Source organism: Aegilops tauschii, chromosome 3 (assembly GCF_002575655.3).
Source record: "Aegilops tauschii subsp. strangulata cultivar AL8/78 chromosome 3, Aet v6.0, whole genome shotgun sequence".
Classification (NCBI taxonomy): Eukaryota; Viridiplantae; Streptophyta; class Magnoliopsida; order Poales; family Poaceae; genus Aegilops; species Aegilops tauschii.
In genome coordinates this window covers 508646080-508665397 of record NC_053037.3, presented here as the reverse complement: position 1 = coordinate 508665397, position 19318 = coordinate 508646080, and the positions used below count along the sequence as shown (strand labels likewise).

Below are 19318 nucleotides of genomic sequence, written 5' to 3'. Positions count from 1 at the left end.
CCACATTTGTTAAAGGATATCGTGAAGGAAACTTTCTGTAACCATGGTTCAGTAATTTGCGTTTAGCCTTGCACTAATTTCCATGCCAGAAGCTTACACACCATACATAATGGGAAGGAGGGAGTATCTATATACCGATGCATTTTTCAATAAAGGTCGGTTCTATTAAATCAAAAAGAACGGCCAAACACATGAACGATATGATAAAAAAAATAACTCGACACATTGGCGACAGTAAAGTCCTAAGTGACTGACACTATGCCTATGTCAAGGGAGGTTGTCGTCCGATCCGAGATTATGCTGCCACCCATGTTGGGTAAATACCTCTTTGACCACCCTCTCCAAGCGCGTACACACCGCCTTGAACAATAATTGGTACCCTGTACGATCACTGACCACATACGAAGCAAGTGCGTACAACAGAAAATAATATGCAAAGCAGAAGAACTTTTGTCCAGAAAACAAAATCATTTCTACACGGCCATAACGACTATAATAAGGCAAACACTCCCACCCTTATTAGCGCATGAACCCTACTTGGAATTCCATCCATCCAGTGACCATAAGTATTGGCAAAACTTTTGGGTGGATACAAATTGGACGTTATTTAGATGACCTGCCATGTAGAGCGTGCAAACTTGCACTAGAAAAAGAGGTGTTTGATTGTCTTCATCATGAGTACATAAACTACACCTTTTGCTTTCTTACCAGTTAGGACTGGCTTGTCTTTGGTTAGCACAACTCCCTTTTAAAGATATCCCATAAAAATCTTGACTTATAGTGGGATCTTGGACTTCCAAATTTATCATTGTAGCCCTCTTGGATCTCCGAGTGCGTAAGATCACGATACATAGAGTCGATTGTAAAGGACACAAAGGTAGTGAGATTCCAGCGAAACAATCCCGCCCTTTTCTCAGGTTAATTGAATCTAATCTCAAGACAAGTTTTGCCATGACAAGAGCCGGGGGCCAATCAAATCCCGCCAGAAAGAAATACCTGGCTGGGATGAGCTGAACATGCCAACCAGCTGGGATGCAGTATATGGTGGGATGAGCTGAACATGCGTACAATGCGGTATAAGATTGGATATTGTTCCTAGAGACTGGCATTGCTTGGCCAGTTGTCCTCCCCGGAACGTATCTTCGAGCCATCCTTTATCGTGAAAGATCCAAAGCAAAAAGATGTTTCTTTGCCGCCATCAGACCAGCCCAAAAGTATGAATCACCTGGTTTCCAACAAGCACGAGACAAAACTTTTTGGCTTATATACTTATTGCGAAGTACGGGTTGCCAGACGTCATCAGTATAGTTTGGACAACCATTTACTAAGCAATGCATCATTCTAGACCCGGAGATCATGAATACCTAGACGACCTTGGTCTTTCGGTCTACAAACCACACTCCGTTTGGTTAACCAATGTTTTATCTTTTCACTGTCTCATTGACAAAACTCTGGATATGAAATAATACAGCCTTTGCAGGACCCCTTTAGGGAGTTGGAAAAAAGATATCATATAGAGAACCTCATTTGTGAGAACAAAATTGATCAAAACCAAGCATCTCCAGGGGCGGATCCAGATTGGAAATTACCCGGTGTCCACATAGAAGAATGCATGCCTACATGTCAAATAATTCAATGATCTACACACTAAATCAATGGATTACATTAAGCAAGTTCAAATTGGACCCGGTGCCGGTGACACCGGCTAGCTCTACATAGCCACACCCCTGAGCATCTCCAATGGAGAGCAACTTGCCTTTCCGATTGCTCAACTGTTTCTCTAAACTCTCTTCTGCACGTTTCCACTCCATATTAGTGAGACGTCGATAATGAATCAAGATTCCCAGATACTTAATCGGGAGTTGGCCTTGCGCACAACCCAGAAAGTCGACGTCAACGGCAGCCACCTCACCCGCTTCTCTGGAGCAGAACAATTCACTTTTATGGAAATTAATCTTAAGGCCTGACATTTGCTCAATGGAAGGAGTTTGAATACTCATGGACAACGTTGTTTATCGTTGTTGACTTGTGTGCAGTTGAGAGAGGGAGAGAGACCGTTGAGTAAGGGTTGTAGTTGATTTCTTTTTTGTTGGATATTTATTTATTTATTCTAGTAGAAAAACACTTCATATTAATCGAATAACACCAAATTACATTCTTGATTGTAGCAGTCGGTCCTAAAAACCAGCTCATACATGTACCAAAGGATCATCAGGTCCACTCCTCGCCAGTCAACACCATATTACTACAACAACAATGCAAGTACCACCGTGATATATATGTTATAAAATAACCTGCCTGACACAAATGTGTTTTTTTTAGGGAAAAACCATGATCTAATCGAGTAGTCACTAGACTAGAGATCCGAAACCAGCATAAGGGTAGAACAGTTTTTGCCTCTTTGGTGATAGAAATTAAGCATCTACTTTCTCTACTTGTATTACTCACATAGCTTGTAGTCACTATGAGGTTAGCAACTACTCCCTCAGCCCTGAATTACTTCTCTTACATTTGTCTACATACATATGTATTTAGACATGTTTTAGTGCTAGATACATCCGCATCTCAATAAATCTAATACAAGTAATTTGGGGCGAAGGTAATATTTGACACATTTGCTAGACTAGCGAGTAGAACAGTGGTTAGGTTGGGTTCTGGCCCTCCAAATGCGCTAGAGATTTGCCCAAAAAAGAGAGAAAGAAACTAGCACAGGGAGGTGACACAACCACACAATCTTTGGACCATGGGTGTGAATTTGTGGGTACATGTAACACAAACACCAGTTCCAGGCAGGACCTGGACAGGGAGGTGCCAGTAGAGTAGATGCGCATCTGTTCCTCCATACCGGCGTTGGCCAATCAATCATTTTATTTCTTTTGCCTGGCAAGGCGCTGCTGGCCAATCCTCATCCCCCACCCTGCTTGTGAACCGTCCAAAAAAACACCTCAGAAAACTCATCAGAGAAGGAAAAAATCCTGAGAGAAAAAAAATCTAGTTCTCTGATTATTATTTTCCCTTTTTTTTGTGGGAATAGTTGTGTCTGGTTTCAGCGTCACTACAGCCTGTTGTCCGATTGTATTCGCCTGGGCTGGAACTGCCCCACGCCCAGCTCTATCCACGTACACATGCACCTGATCTTTGCTCGTCGAAACGGAGGCCGGATCTGGGATGTACGTACTATGTGGCTGTGACCTGTGATGCTCGGCCGCGATCCTGCTCTCACCGGTCAGTCGCCGTTCAAGCCAACTGACCTGAAATCCAGCGGCCACTGTGCTGCATTCAGTGTAGTCCTGTTCAACAGCCAACCACGGTGGACCGTAGCACTGCAGGTTGATTTGCCAACTGTGTTTGAGCTCGGGATAGCTGCTTCATCAGCCGGTTGTCCGTTTGTTCATAATAGTCGGTCGCGATCCAAACAACGTTGCTGGTTTACTTACTTTATCATCATCGGAAAAGGACGGCATGTCGTTCTGTGTAGTACGTCAAGAAGATCGAAGAAGATCAGTGCAGCAGTACGTCAAAACGGCAGATCGGAGCCACACGCAACGGAGCGTTTAAGAAATGGGGAGGCGTTTGACTGGCTTGTCGCGTTGCAACAACGTGCGCACGTACCGGAAAACGGCGGGGGGCATGTGGATGGTTAAGGTAGATCGCGTGGGACTGTTCATCTCATCTCATGGACAGAAAAGAACATGGCATGTGTGGCATATGCCTTCCCCTCAAATCGAAAGATAAAATGTGTGGCATATGCCAGCGTCGTCCTTGCCATGATTCGACCGTTAAGAAGAAAACACACAATGGGATCTTCTCTTTTTCCGGAAAAGGCCCAAGTTCATATATACTCTCTCCGACCCGAATTAGTTGTCTGTATCTAGACAAAATTTTTTTGCAGGGCTCAAGGAGGCCTCTCAACCTTAATCAAGTTTATAAGAAAGTCAGGTCCTCCCGCGAACCAGACTGCCATACATGGGATACTACGGCCATATGCAGCCCACTCATGACTCGCGGTATTCTGCCATCGGCTACACTGCACGAATACAAGCTCTCTAGCGTGACGGCGTACTAAGCTATTAATCTCTCCAGCGAGAGAACGGTACTGTGATCTATCTGTCGTTGGTGCTGTGAGCATCGCCACCGCCTCCGCGCTATCTAACTCCACAATGATAGGCAACATGGTCCTATGTAGAGCAAGGCCTAAGCCTTCTCTACAAGCTGAGAGCTCCGCCTCCAGTGCGCTATCACATGTGCGGATTTCTCTGCATGCGCTGAAGACGATATCCCCTCTGTCATCTCAAGGGATCATACCTCCGCCTGCTGCTCCTGTGGCTGCAACGAATATGCCATCGGTGTTAAGCTTGGTCCAACCCGTGCTGGGGGGGGGGGGTCTAGCACTCCGCACCCTATCCCTCTTGGTGGGTTCCGCGCGCTGTGGGGTGGCGCAGACAACCATCTTCCCCTTCTCCATGTTGGCCGCCAGGTGTTGCTGAATACATAGCAGGGAATTGATGTACCCATGTAAGAACCAACGAGAGGCCTCGACCGGGAGCGGTGGTTTGTCATGGGTAATCTCATTACGAACATGCCACACTCGCCACATGATCATGAGTACCACCAGCCTCGCCTTCTCATCCAGGGGTTCCAACAGTGCAAAAAGCCACTCAGGCCCCGTGTCGCGGATAGACTCCACCTTGGGGATGTTCCAATCGAACGCCATGATCCTCCAGAGCTCCCTCGCTAGTGGGCACCTGCATAGCGCGTGGAATCCGTCCTCGCGTTCAACACCACATAGGGCGCATACGTCAGTAACCTCGAGGTGCACCACCATGCAAACACGCGTACCTTTGGGGGAGCAGGGCACCCCCATATGATTTTCCAGATGGCGCGACGACCATCCAGTGCCCTGCTCGTGGCGGTGGCCAATGGACGCTCGCGCTCGTCCATTGCCAGGCGGTACGCGGATCGAACGGTGAAGATACCGTTTTTCTCCGGCGCCCAAGCGATGACATCGTCAGTGACGCGTGGGGATGTCTTGATGGTGGTGATGACGACGACGTCCGCCAGCAGGAAATATCGCTGAAGTAGATCGGTGCGCCAAGAACCTCCGCCATCGAGGAGCTCGGCCACCCTCCTCAGGCGGCAAGTGCCCTGCTGAGTGATGGGCTGGCGCGAGGGCTCTCGTGGCAGCCATCGGTCCCCCATATGCGAATGTCCTGCCCGTTCCCCACATGCCAAATGATGCCCTTTTTCAGGAGCTCAAGGCCGTGTTGGATAGCCTGCCAGGTCAGGGACGCATTCCCCGAGAACACCGTGTCCTCAAGGCGACCATCATGGTAGTATCTGGCCTTTAATACCTGCGCACATAAACTGGTGGGTTTAGTAAGCAACCGCCAGGCCTATCTCGCTAGGAGAGCCTGGTTAAAAATGCGGAAATCCCTGAAGCCTAGTCCGCCCCTGCTTTTCCATGCCTGGATCTTCGGCCAAGCCAACCAGTGTGTCTTCCTCTTTCCCTCAGAGGCGCCCCACTAGAAATTGCGAACCATTCTGTTCAGGTCATCACATACTGACATTGGGAGCTTAAAAACACCCATAATATAAGTGGGAATAGCTTGGGCAACAGCTTTAATCATGGTTTCCTTACCCGCCAGAGAGAGGGTGTCTCCCCATGCAACAATCCTCTTCAATAACCGAGATTGCAAATTCTGAAATTTACCGCGTGACATGCGACCTTCGGGCGTTGGAAGTCCCAAATATTTCTCCTGAAAAGTAACAGTGCCGATGTTGAGGGTTGTTCTCACCGCCTCCTGTTTGTCCAAAGCACAAGCCGAACCAAAAAGGGCACTACATTTGGCCGGATTAATAAATTGTCCAGTGGCATTGGCGTAAGTGGTTAGCACTTCTGAACCTTTAGGGCTTCTTCCTCCACTGCCTTAAAAAACAATAATGTGTCATCCGCGAATAAAAGGTGAGAAATTCCTGGAGCTCCGCGGCACACTCTTAGCGGGGTGAAGTCGCCTTTTTCCTCCCCTTCTTTCAAGAGAGCAGATAGACCGTCAGCCACAAACAAAAATAAGAACGGGGACAAAGGATCAGCTTGCCGCAGCCCACGCGACGGTGCGAACGATTCCAGAAGGGTTCCATTAAATTTAACCATATATCTCACCGAGGTGACGCAAGCCATAATCCAGTCCACCCATCGGCGAGCAAAAACCATCTTAATCATCATTCGCTCCAAGAAGATCCAATCCACCCTATCATATGCTTTGGAGAGGTCCAGCTTATACTTATACGCACAGAAACTTTTACTTGGGTCTTTCTCCTGCTGAATAGAATGAAAGCACTCAAACGCAATCAAAGCATTATCAGTGATCATACGTCCAGGAACAAAGGCGCTCTGTTCAGGGGAAATGATGTCATCCAAGATAGGCCTCAACCGGTTTACCAGACATTTCGCCACCACTTTGTAGATGACGTTACATAAGCTGATTGGGCGAAACTCCGTAAGCCTCTCAGGGTTATCCACCCTCGGGATGAGAACAATAGAAGTGTTGTTCACCCCCTCAGGCATAATCCCTGTCCAGAAGAACTTCTTAACCCCCGCAATTACCTGCTCTCTCATCACATCCCAGTTGCGCTGGAAAAAGCGGGCGGGGAAGCCATCCGGTCCCGGCGCCTTGAGCGGACCAATCTGAAACAGAGCATCGGCAATTTCCTTGTCTGAAAAATCTGCACATAGTCCATCATTCATGCGGTCAGACACATGAGGTTTAATTAGATCAATTACTGGACCCGCACAAAGAGAGGGGCTAGTAGCAAAAAGTTTAGCAAAATATGTTTTTACCATGGCCGCCATGGACCCGTGGTCCTGATGCGTAACACCGTCATCATCAATGAGAACTTTGATACGATTTTTGCATGCATGCCAAACAACCTTCCGATGGAAGAACTGGGTGTTGCGATCACCTTCCTACAACCATGCAATGTGGGAGCGCTGCATCCATAACATCTCCTCTCTGTAAAGCAACTCGTTCATCCGGTCAGTTGCCTCCCGTATCTCCTTTCTATCTGCATTCATAGACATAAGCTCCTCGAGGCGAGAGCATGATTTGTTAATTTCCTTAATGACATTACCAAAAAAATTCTGGCTCCACTCCTGCAGCCTTTTCATCATATTTCCTAATCTAGAAGCAATATCACCAAGATTCAACATAGAGCCCAACTCAGTCCAAGTGTTCATAATTACCTCTGGGAGGGCGGGGTCCCGCTCCCACATAACCTCATACTGCCTGCACCTCCTAACCCCCTGTTGGCGTGGCTCCTCCAGCGCGCACTTGAGGAGGATGGCTAGTTGGTATGAGCACGGCGCCACCAAATGCTCCACCTTTGCATGTGCAAAAACATCCCTCCAAGTATTATTCGCCACCACATGGTCAAGGCGAACCTTGACGTTTGCTCGACCTCCTTGTCGATTGTCGAAGGTGTATGGGAGGCCTGCAAAACCGAGATCCACCAACCCACAAACTTCAAGAACATCTCGAAAATCAAGCATCTGACCTGCGGAGTGTGGTGTGTCGGAGAAGCGCTCAAAACTCCACATCGCTTCGTTAAAATCTCCCACCACGACCCACGGCATGCTGGCCTGTTGGTGGAGATTACGAAGCATTGTCCACATACGATGACGATCCTCCGTCCGAGGCTCACCATAGACGCAGGTAAGCCGCAAGGGTGGTGTTGGGGAACGTAGTAATTTCAAAAAAATTCCTACGCACACGCAAGATCCATCTAGGTGATGCATAGCAACGAGAGGGGAGAGTGTTGTCTACGTACCCTCGTAGACCAAAAGCGGAAGCGTTATGACAACGCGGTTGATGTAGTCGTACGTCTTCACGATCCGACCGATCCTAGTACCGAAAGTACGGCACCTCCATGATCTGCACACGTTCAGGTCGGTGACGTCCCACGAACTCTTGATCCAGCTGAGTGTCGAGGGAGAGCTTCGTCAGCACGACGACGCGATGATGGTGATGATGAAGCTACCGGCGCAGGGCTTCGCCTAAGCACTGCAACGATATGACCGAGGTGGATTATGCTAGAGGGGGGCACCGCACACGGCTAAGATAATGTCTGTTGTGTGTTCTAGGGTGCCCCTGCCCCCGTATATAAAGGAGCAAGGGGGGAGGCCGGCCGGCCCTAGGGCGCGCCAAGGAGGGGAGGAATCCTCCTCCTAGTAGGAGTATGATTCCTCCTTTCCTAGTCCTACTAGGAGGGGGGAGGAAGGAGTGGGAGAGGGGAAGGAAAGGGGGGGCGCCACCCCCTCCTAGTCCAATTCGGACTCAAGGGGGAGGGGGCGCGTGGCCTGCCCTGGCAGCCCCTCTCTCTCTCTGCTAAGGCCCATCTAGGCCCACTAGTTCCCCCCCCCGGGGGGGGGGGGGTTCCGGTAACCCTCCGGCACTCCGGTTTTCTCTGAAATCACCCGGAACACTTCCGGTGTCCGAATATAGCCGTCCAATATATAAATCTTTACGACCATTTCGAGACTCCTCGTCATGTCCGTGATCATATCTGGGACTCCGAACTACCTTCGGTACATCAAAACACATAAACTCATAATACCGATCGTCACTGAACGTTAAGAGTGCTGACCTTACGGGTTCGAGAACTATGTAGACATGACCGAGACATATCTCTGGTCAATAACCAATAGCGGAACCTAGATGTTCATATTGGCTCCCACATATTCTACGAAGATCTTTATCGGTGAAACCGCATAACAACATACGTTGTTCCCTTTGTCATCGGTATGTTACTTGCCCGAGATTCGATCGCCGGTATCTTAATACCTAGTTCAATCTCTTTACTGGCAAGTCTCTTTACTCGTTCCGTAATGCATCATCCCGCAACTAACTCATTAGTCACATTGCTTGCAAGGCTTATAGTGATGTGCATTACCGAGAGGGCCCAGAGATACCTCTCCGACAATCGGAGTGACAAATCCTAATCTCGATCTATGCCAACTCAACAAACACCATCGGAGACACCAGTAGAGCACCTTTATAATCACCCAATTATTTTGTGACGTTTGGTAGCACACTAAGTGTTCTTCCGGTATTCGGGAGTTGCATAATCTCATAGTCATAGGAACATGTATAAGTCATGAAGAAAGCAATAGCAAATAAACTAAACGGTCAAGTGCTAGGCTAACGGAATGGGTCAAGTCAATCACATCATTCTCTAATGATGTGATCCCGTTAATCAAATGACAACTCATGTCTATGGCTAGGAAACTTAACCATATTTGATTCAACGAGCTAGTCAACTAGAGGCATACTAGTGACACTCTGTTTGTCTATGTATTCACACATCAACTAAGTTTCTGGTTAATACAATTCTAGCATGAATAATAAACATTTACCATGATATAAGGAAATATAAATAACAACTTTATTATTGTCTCTAGGGCATATTTCTTTCAGTCTCCCACTTGCACTAGAGTCAATAATCTAGATTACACGGTAATGATTCTAACACCCATGGAGTCTTGGTGTTGATTATGTTTTGCTCGTGAGAGAGGCTTAGTCAACGGGTCTGCAACATTCAGATCCGTATTTATCTTGCAAATCTCTATGTCTCCCTCCTTGACTTGATCGCGGATGGAATTGAAGCGTCTATTGATGTGCTTGGTTCTCTTGTGAAATCTGGATTCCTTTGCCAAGGCAATTGCACCAGTATTGTCACAAAAGATTTTCATTGGACCCGATGCACTAGGTACGACACCTAGATCGGATATGAACTCCTTCATCCAGACCCCTTCATTTGCTGCTTCCGAAGCAGCTATGTTCTCCGCTTCACCCGTAGATCCCGCCACGACGCTTTGCTTAGAACTGCACCAACTGACAGCTCCACCGTTCAATATAAATACGTATCCGGTTTGTGACTTAGAGTCATCCAGATCAGTGTCAAAGCTTGCATCGACGTAACCATTTAAGATGAGCTCTTTGTCACCTCCATAAACGAGAAACATATCCTTAGTCATTTTCAGGTATTTCAGGATGTTCTTGACCGCTGTCTAGTGATCCACTCCTGGATTACTTTGGTACCTCCCTGCTAAACTAATAACAAGGCACACATCAGGTCTGGTACACAGCATTGCATACATGATAGAACCTATGGCTGAAGCATAGGGAATGACTTTCATTTTCTCTCTATCTTCTGCAGTGGTCGGGCATTGAGTCTGACTCAACTTCACACCTTGTAACACAGGCAAGAACCCTTTCTTAGCTTGATCCATTTTGAACTTTTTCAAAACTTTACCAAGGTATGTGCTTTGTGAAAGTCCAATTAAGCGTCTTGATCTATCTCTATAGATCTTGATGCCCAATATATAAGCAGCTTCACTGAGGTCTTTCATTGAAAAACTCTTATTCAAGTATCCTTTTATGCTATCCAGAAATTCTATATCATTTCCAATCAACAATATGTCATCCACATATAATATTAGAAATGCTACAGAGCTCCCACTCACTTTCTTGTAAATACAGGCTTCTCCAAAAGTCTGTATAAAACCATATGCTTTGATCACACTATCAAAACGTTTATTCCAACTCCGAGATGCTTGCACCAGTCCATAAATGGATCGCCGGAGCTTGCACACTTTGTTAGCATCCTTTGGATCGATAAAACCTTCAGGTTGCATCATATACAACTCTTCTTCCAGAAATCCATTCAGGAATGCAGTCTTTACATCCATTTGCCAAATTTCATAATCATAAAATGCGGCAATTGCTAACATGATTCGGACAGACTTAAGCATCGCTACGGGTGAGAAGGTCTCATCGTAGTCAACTCCTTGAACTTGTCGAAAACCTTTTGCAACAAGTCGAGCTTTGTAGACAGTAACATTACCATCAGCGCCAGTCTTCCTCTTGAAGATCCATTTATTCTCGATGGCTTGCCGATCATCGGGCAAGTCAACCAAAGTCCACACTTTGTTCTCATACATGGATCCCATCTCAGATTTCATGGCCTCAAGCCATTTCGCGGAATCTGGGCTCATCATCGCTTCCTCATAGTTCGTAGGTTCGTCATGGTCAAGTAACATGACCTCCAGAAATTGATTACCGTACCACTCTGGTGCGGATCTTACTCTGGTTGACCTACGAGGTTCGGCAATAACTTGATCTGAAGTTACTTGATCATCATCATTAGCTTCCTCACTAATTGGTGTAGGAGTCACAGGAACAGATTTATGTGATGAACTACTTTCCAATAAGGGAGCAGGTATAATTACCTCATCAAGTTCTACTTTCCTCCCACTCACTTCTTTCGAGAGAAACTCCTTCTCTAGAAAGGATCCATTCTTAGCAACGAATGTCTTGCCTTCGGATCTGTGATAGAAGTGTACCCAACAATCTCCTTTGGGTATCCTATGAAGACACATTTCTCCGATTTGGGTTCGAGCTTATCAGGTTGAAGCTTTTTCACATAAGCATCGCAGCCCCAAACTTTAAGAAACGACAACTTGGGTTTCTTGCCAAACCACAGTTCATAAGGTGTCGTCTCAACGGATTTAGATGGTGCCCTATTTAACATGAATGCAGCCGTCTCAAAAGCATAACCCCAAAACGATAGCGGTAAATCAGTAAGAGTCATCATAGATCGCACCATATCTAGTAAAGTACGATTACGATGTTCGGACACACCATTACGCTGTGGTGTTCCGGGTGGCGTGAGTTGCGAAACTATTCCGCATTGTTTCAAATGAAGACCAAACTCGTAACTCAAATATTCTCCGCCACGATCAGATCATAGAAACTTTATTTTCTTGTTACGATGATTTTCCACTTCACTCTGAAATTCTTTGAACTTTTCAAATGTTTCAGACTTATGTTTCATCAAGTAGATATACCCATATCTGCTCAAATCATCTGTGAAGGTGAGAAAATAGTGATACCCACCGCGAGCCTCAATATTCATCGGACCACATACATTAGTATGTATGATTTCCAACAAATCTGTTGCTTGCTCCATTGTTCCGGAGAACGGAGTTTTAGTCATCTTTCCCATGAGGCATGGTTCGCAAGTACCAAGTGATTCATAACCAAGTGATTCCAAAAGTCCATCAGAATGGAGTTTCTTCATGCGCTTTACACCAATATGACCCAAACGGCAGTGCCACAAATAAGTTGCACTATCATTATCTACTCTGCATCTTTTGGCTTCAATATTATGAATATGTGTGTCACTACTATCGAGATTCAACAAAAATAGACCACTCTTCAAGGGTGCATGACCATAAAAGATATTACTCATATAAATAGAACAACCATTATTCTCCGATTTAAATGAATAACCGTCTCGCATCAAACAAGATCCAGATATAATGTTCATGCTTAACGCTGGCACCAAATAACAATTATTCAGGTCTAAAACTAATCCCGGAGGTAGATGTAGAGGTAGCGTGCCGACGGCGATCACATCGACTTTGGAACCATTTCCCACGTGCATCGTCACCTCGTCCTTAGCCAATCTTCGCTTAATTCGTAGTCCCTGTTTCGAGTTGCAAATATTAGCAACAAAACCAGTATCAAATACCTAGGCAATACTGCGAGCATTAGTAAGGTACACATCAATAACATGTATATCACATATACCTTTGTTCACCTTGCCATCCTTCTTATCCGCCAAATACTTGGGGCAGTTGCGCTTCCAGTGACCAGTCCCTTTGTAGTAGAAGCACTCAGTCTCAGGCTTAGGTCCAGACTTGGGCTTCTTCACTTGAGCATCAACTTGCTTACTGTTCTTCTTGAAGTTCCCCTTCTTCCCTTTACCCTTTTTCTTGAAACTGATGGTCTTGTTGACCATCAACACTTGATGCTCCTTCTTGATTTCTACCTCCGCAGCCTTTAGCATTGCGAAGAGCTCGGGAATTGTCTTATCCATCCCTTGCATGTTATAGTTCATCAAGAAGCTCTTGTAGCTTGGTGGTAGTGATTGAAGAATTCTGTCAATGACACTATCATCAGGAAGATTAACTCCCAGTTGAATCAAGTGATTGTTATACCCCGACATTTTGAGTATATGTTCACTGACAGAACTATTCTCCTCCATCTTGCAGTTGTATAACTTATTGGAGACTTCATATCTCTCAATCCGGGCATTTGCTTGAAATATTAACTCCAACTCCTAGAACATCTCATATGCTCCATGAGATTCAAAACGTCGTTGAAGTCCCGGTTCTAAGCCGTAAAGCATGGCACACTGAACTATCGAGTAGTCATCAGCTTTGCTCTGCCAGACATTCATAACATCTGGCATTGCTCCTGCAGCGGGTTTGGCACCTAGCGGTGCTTCCAGGACGTAATTCTTCTGTGCAGCAATGAGGATAATCCTCAAGTTACGGACCCAGTCCGTGTAGTTGCTACCATCATCTTTCAACTTAGCTTTCTCTAGGAACGCATTAAAATTCAACAGAACAACAACACGGGCCATCTATCTACAACAACATAGACATGCAAAATACTATCAGGTACTAAGTTCATGATAAATTAAAGTTCAATTAATCAAATTACTTAAGAACTCCCACTTAGATATCCCTCTAATAATCTAAGTGATCACGTGATCCAAATCAACTAAACCATGTCCGATCATCACGTGAGATGGAGTAGTTTTCAATGGTGAACATCAGTATGTTGATCATATCTACTATATGATTCACGTTCGACCTTTCGGTCTCAGTGTTCCAAGGCCATATCTGCATGTGCTAGGCTTGTCAAGTTTAACCCGAGTATTCTGCGTGTGCAAAACTGGCATGCACCCTTTGTGTGTGAACGTAGAGCTTATCACACCCGATCATCACATGGTGTCTCGGCACGACGAACTTTCGCAACGGTGCATACCCAGGGAGAACACTTGTACATTGAAATTTAGTGAGAGATCATCTTATAATGCTATCGCCGAACTAAGCAAAATAAGATGCATAACGGATAAACATCACATGCAATCAATATAAGTGATATGATATGGCCATCATCATCTTGCGCCTTTGATCTCCATCTCCAAAGCACCGTCATGATCACCATCGTCACCGGCGCGACACCTTGATCTCCATCGTAGCATCGTTGTCGTCTCGCCAACTATTGTTTCTACGACTATCATTACCGCTTAGTGATAAAGTAAAAACAACTACATGGCGATTGCATTGCATACAATAAAGCAACAACCATATGGCTCCTGCCAGTTGTCGATAACTCCGTTACAAAACATGATCATCTCATACAATAAAATTTAGCATCATGTCTTGACCATATCACATCACAACATGCCCTGCAAAAACAAGTTAGACGTCCTCTACTTTGTTGTTGCAAGTTTTACGTGGCTGCTATGGGCTGAGCAAGAACCGTTCTTACCTACGCATCAAAACCACAACGATTTTCGTCAAGTGTGATGTTTTAACCTCCAACAAAGACCGGGCGTAGCCACACTTGATTCAACTAAATTGGAGAAACTGACACCCGCCAGACACCTATGTGCGAAGCACGTCGGTAGAACCAGTCTCGCGTAAGCGTACGCGTAATGTCGGTCCAGGCCGCTTCATCCAACAATACCACCGAATCAAAGTATGACATGCTGGTAAGCAGTATGACTATTATCGCCCACAACTCATTTTTGTTCTACTCGTGCATATAACATCTACGCATAGACCTGGCTCGGACGCCACTGTTGGGGAACATAGTAATTTCAAAAAAAAATCCTACGCACACGCAAGATCCATCTAGGTGATGCATAGCAACGAGAGGGGAGAGTGTTGTCTACGTACCCTCGTAGACCGAAAGCGGAAGCGTTATGACAACGCGGTAGATGTAGTCGTACGTCTTCACGATCCGACCGATCCTAGTACTGAAAGTACGACACCTCCGCGATCTGCACACGTTCAGATCGGTGACGTCCCACGAACTCTTGATCCAACTGAGTGTCGAGGGAGAGCTTCGTCAGCACGACGGTGTGATGACGGTGATGATGAAGCTACCGACGCAGGGCTTCGCCTAAGCACTGCAACGATATGAGGATTATGGTGGAGGAGGGCACCGCACACGGCTAAGACAATGTCTGTTGTGTGTTCTAGGGTGCCCCCTGCCCCCGTATATAAAGGAGCAAGGGGGGAGGCCGGCCGGCCCTAGGGCACGCCAAGGAGGGGAGGAATCCTCCTCCTAGTAGGAGTAGGATCCCTCCTTTCCTAGTCCTACTAGGAGGGGGAAGGAAGGAGTGGGAGAGGGGAAGGAAAGGGGGGGGGGCGCCACCCCCTCCTAGTCCAATTCGGACTCAAGGGGGAGGGGGCGCGCGGCCTGCCCTGGCAGCCCCTCTCTCTCTCTCCACTAAGGCCCATCTAGGCCCACTAGTTCCCGGGGGGAGGGGGGTTCGATAACCCTCCGGCACTCCGGTTTTCTCCGAAATCACCCGGAACACTTCCGGTGTCCGAATATAGCCGTCCAATATATCAATCTTTACGACCATTTCGAGACTCCTCGTCATGTCCGTGATCATATCCGGGACTCCGAACTACCTTCGGTACATCAAAACACATAAACTCATAATACCGATCGTCACCGAACGTTAAGCGTGCGGACCCTACGGGTTCGAGAACTATGTAGACATGACCGAGACATATCTCCGGTCAATAACCAATAGCGGAACCTGGATGTTCATATTAGCTCCCACATATTCTACGAAGATCTTTATCGGTCAAACCGCATAACAACGTACGTTGTTCCCTTTGTCATCGGTATGTTACTTGCCCGAGATTCGATCGTCGGTATCTCAATACCTAGTTCAATCTCGTTACCGGTAAGTCTCTTTACTCGTTCTGTAATGCATCATCCCGCAACTAACTCATTAGTCACATTGCTTGCAAGGCTTATAGTGATGTGCATTACCGAGAGGGCCCATAGATACCTCTCCGACAATCGGAGTGACAAATCCTAATCTCGATTTATGCCAACTCAACGAACACCATCGGAGACACCTGTAGAGCACCTTTATAATCACCCAGTTATGTTTTGACGTTTGGTAGCACACTAAGTGTTCTTCCGGTATTCGGGAGTTGCATAATCTCATAGTCATAGGAACATGTATAAGTCATGAAGAAAGCAATAGCAAATAAACTAAACGATCAAGTGCTAGGCTAACGGAATGGGTCAAGTCAATCACATCATTCTCTAATGATGTGATCTCGTTAATCAAATGACAACTCATGTCTATAGCTAGGAAACTTAACCATCTTTTATTCAACGAGCTAGTCAAGTAGAGGCATACTAGTGACACTCTGTTTGTCTATGTATTCACACATGTTCTAAGTTTCCGGTTAATACAATTCTAGCAAGAATAATAAACATTTATCATGATATAAGGAAATATAAATAACAACTTTATTATTACCTCTAGGGCATATTTCCTTCAGGTGGCTCACCCGCCACATCAGTCACATACGCATCAATGTATCGTTCATTTATTTCTTTTACATCAAGACTCACTGAATCATGCCAATACAAGGCAAGACCACCACTAAGACCATTACAATCGAAAGCATCAAAACTTCTTAAACCTAAACGAGCATGCAGTCTCTTCATTTTATTTTTTGGCTGCCTAGTTTCACAAAGGAAGACGATACTAGGGGACTGAGCCTGCACCAAGCTCACAAGATCACGAACTGTCCGAGGGTTCCCCGCCCTTCGACAGTTCCAGCTAAGGATATTCATTGCTCCCGACGGGGCTCCGTTGGCCCTGTCAGTTCGTCAGCGGCCCCCGGGGCCGACTGCCTCTGGTGTGTGAGATCCCTCCTCCATCTCCTGATCACGTGTCTCCTCTCCATGCTGAGTCTGATGCCCGTCCAGCGACCCCGATGTCCTGCGTTTTTTGGAGTACCTGAAAGAACATACTCGACTGGGTTGACAATTATTAAAAACAACCCAAGCCTTGCCAGCGTCATCGCCTCCTGTACCAGCAACCAGGTCCCCCGCTGCTTCTCTCTTGCCCAATGCAGACATATCCTCTGATTGTACAGTATCATCCATGCTAACCTCGTGTGACAGATTACGTATTGCTGGGATCATATCGGAAGTACGTGGCTGTGAGTCATGTCCATGTTGCAATCCCGCCGGAACCTGCTTCATATTTTGACCCATGGTTACAGCCTCGTCAGCGCTCCCTTTGCATGTACCCTTACTGGCCCCGGACAGCGCCTGCATCCTCTCAGCGAGCATCTCGTCCACGACCGGAATTCCCGTGTTGTGCTCCGGTGGGACCTTGGGGCGCCGCGCCGAACTACCATCCGACCGACGTGCTCCTCGTCCGCCTCTCCCATGTGCTGTAGACCAGGTACTCTCTGAGGAGAAATCAAGTCCACGGTAAGCTGTTGGGTTAACCTTGGCCTTCACCATCCCGGATTGCCTTCCAAATCTGTGTGGCGGTGAGCACCAGAGCTTCCCGCTGAACTTGCCCGATGATGCTCCACCTCGTCCCCTTCTTCCACATGATTTTACCAGGTGCCAGAGGTAGCCGCATGAGTAACAGAAGTTCAGCAAGTTTTCATACTGTATCTAGAACTCTACTCTCGTCCTCTTTTCCTTCAACTTGGCAAACATGGCCAGTGAAGTCTCTAATGGCCGGTTGACTGGGACATCCACTCTCACACGCATATAATTTCCGGTGTTCTCCCCTAACTCCGTTTGCAAGATGGTGCCCAAGTTAACACAGAGAGCTCTAGCCACCGCCTCGGACCCCCAGTTCACGGGCATGTCAAGGATGCGCACCCATATCCTCATCGTGTCCAGAGTATATTCAGAAACTTTCCTCACACCATCAAACGCCTCGATCAACAGCGGGTCATGTTCGTGTTGCCATGGCCCTCCTCGGAGGACACGAGACATGCCCGCCTCACAACCAAAGTGCACCAAGTACTTGTTGTCCACCTGATAGGCATAATTGAAGTCCTCCTTCAATCTCCAGCCTTCAACAATGTTAGCAAATAGGGTAGAAGGAGATGGGCGGTCCAAAGAATACACAAGCATGATGACTGTCCACGGATGCTCCGGTTGCTGCAACACCCCATCTTCTTCCAGATCCACCTCCATGAGTACAACATCCTCATCAGGATCCACTCCTTCACAAAAAGCCTCCGATCCTTCGCCGTCCCGGCCATTGTGCCTGCGGCCCGCCGGCACCGCGCCCGTCGCCACATGTGTCTAAAGCTGGTCCCAGATCGTCAGCGTCTCCAGCCTCGGATTGACTCATGTAGCAGCCTCGGGTCCCCGGGAGGGAGGCTTCGGGCGAGCAGCATCCTGATGCGGCTTGAAGCTACGTCGGTATTTCCCCAAAGAGGAAGGGATGATGCAGCACAGCGACGGTAGGTATTTCCCTTAGTGATGAAACCAAGGTTATCGAACCAGTAGGAGAGCCAAGCAACACTACGTAAACAACACTTGCACACAAATAACAAATACTCACAACCCGACGTGTAAAAGGGTTGTCAATCCCTTTCGAGTAGCGGCGCCAGAAATTGGCAAACGAACGTGATAAAAATATGATAGATTGGATTGCGGGAACGTGAGATAAAATAAATAAGAATAAATTGCAGCAAGGTATCTTTGTATTTTTGGTTTAATAGATCTGAAAATAAAAGCAAAGTAAAGTAGATCGCAAAGGCAAATAATATGAGAAAGAGATCCGGGGGCCGTAGATTTCACTAGCGGCTTCTCTCGAGAAAAATAGCAAATGGTGGGTAAACAAATTACTGTTGGGAAATTGATAGAACTTCAAATAATCATGACGATATCCAGACAATGATCATTATATAGGCATCACGTCCAAGATTAGTAGACCGACTCCTGCTTGCATCTACTACTATTACTCCACACATCGACCGCTATCCAACATGCATCTAGTGTATTAAGTTCATGGAGAAACGGAGTAATGCAATAAGAAACGGAGTAGACAAGATCTATTTATGTAGAAATAGACCCCATCGTTTTATCCTTAGTAGAAATGATACATACGTGTCGGCTCCCCTTCTGTCACTGGGATCAAGCACCGTAAGATCGAACCCACTACAAAGCACCTCTTCCCATTGCAAGATAAATAGATCAAGTTGGCCAAACAAAACCCAAATATCGGAGAAGAAATACGAGGCTATAAGCAATCATGCATATAAGAGATCAAAGAAACTCAAATAACTTTCATGGATAAAAAGATAGATCTGATCATAAACTAAAAGTTCATCCGATCGCAACAAACACACCACAAAAAGAGTTACATCATATGGATCTCCAAG

At 46.4% G+C, this 19318-nt stretch overlaps 1 protein-coding gene across 1 annotated transcript; it reads right to left on the bottom strand.

The window, feature by feature from the left end:
- Window positions 1–6964: 6964 nt before the first annotated feature.
- LOC141043060 (uncharacterized) lies at window positions 6965–7594 on the bottom strand. The gene has a single exon (XM_073511977.1). It carries the CDS (start codon window positions 7592–7594, stop codon window positions 6965–6967), a length of 630 nt encoding a protein of 209 aa, XP_073368078.1.
- Window positions 7595–19318: the final 11724 nt, after the last annotated feature.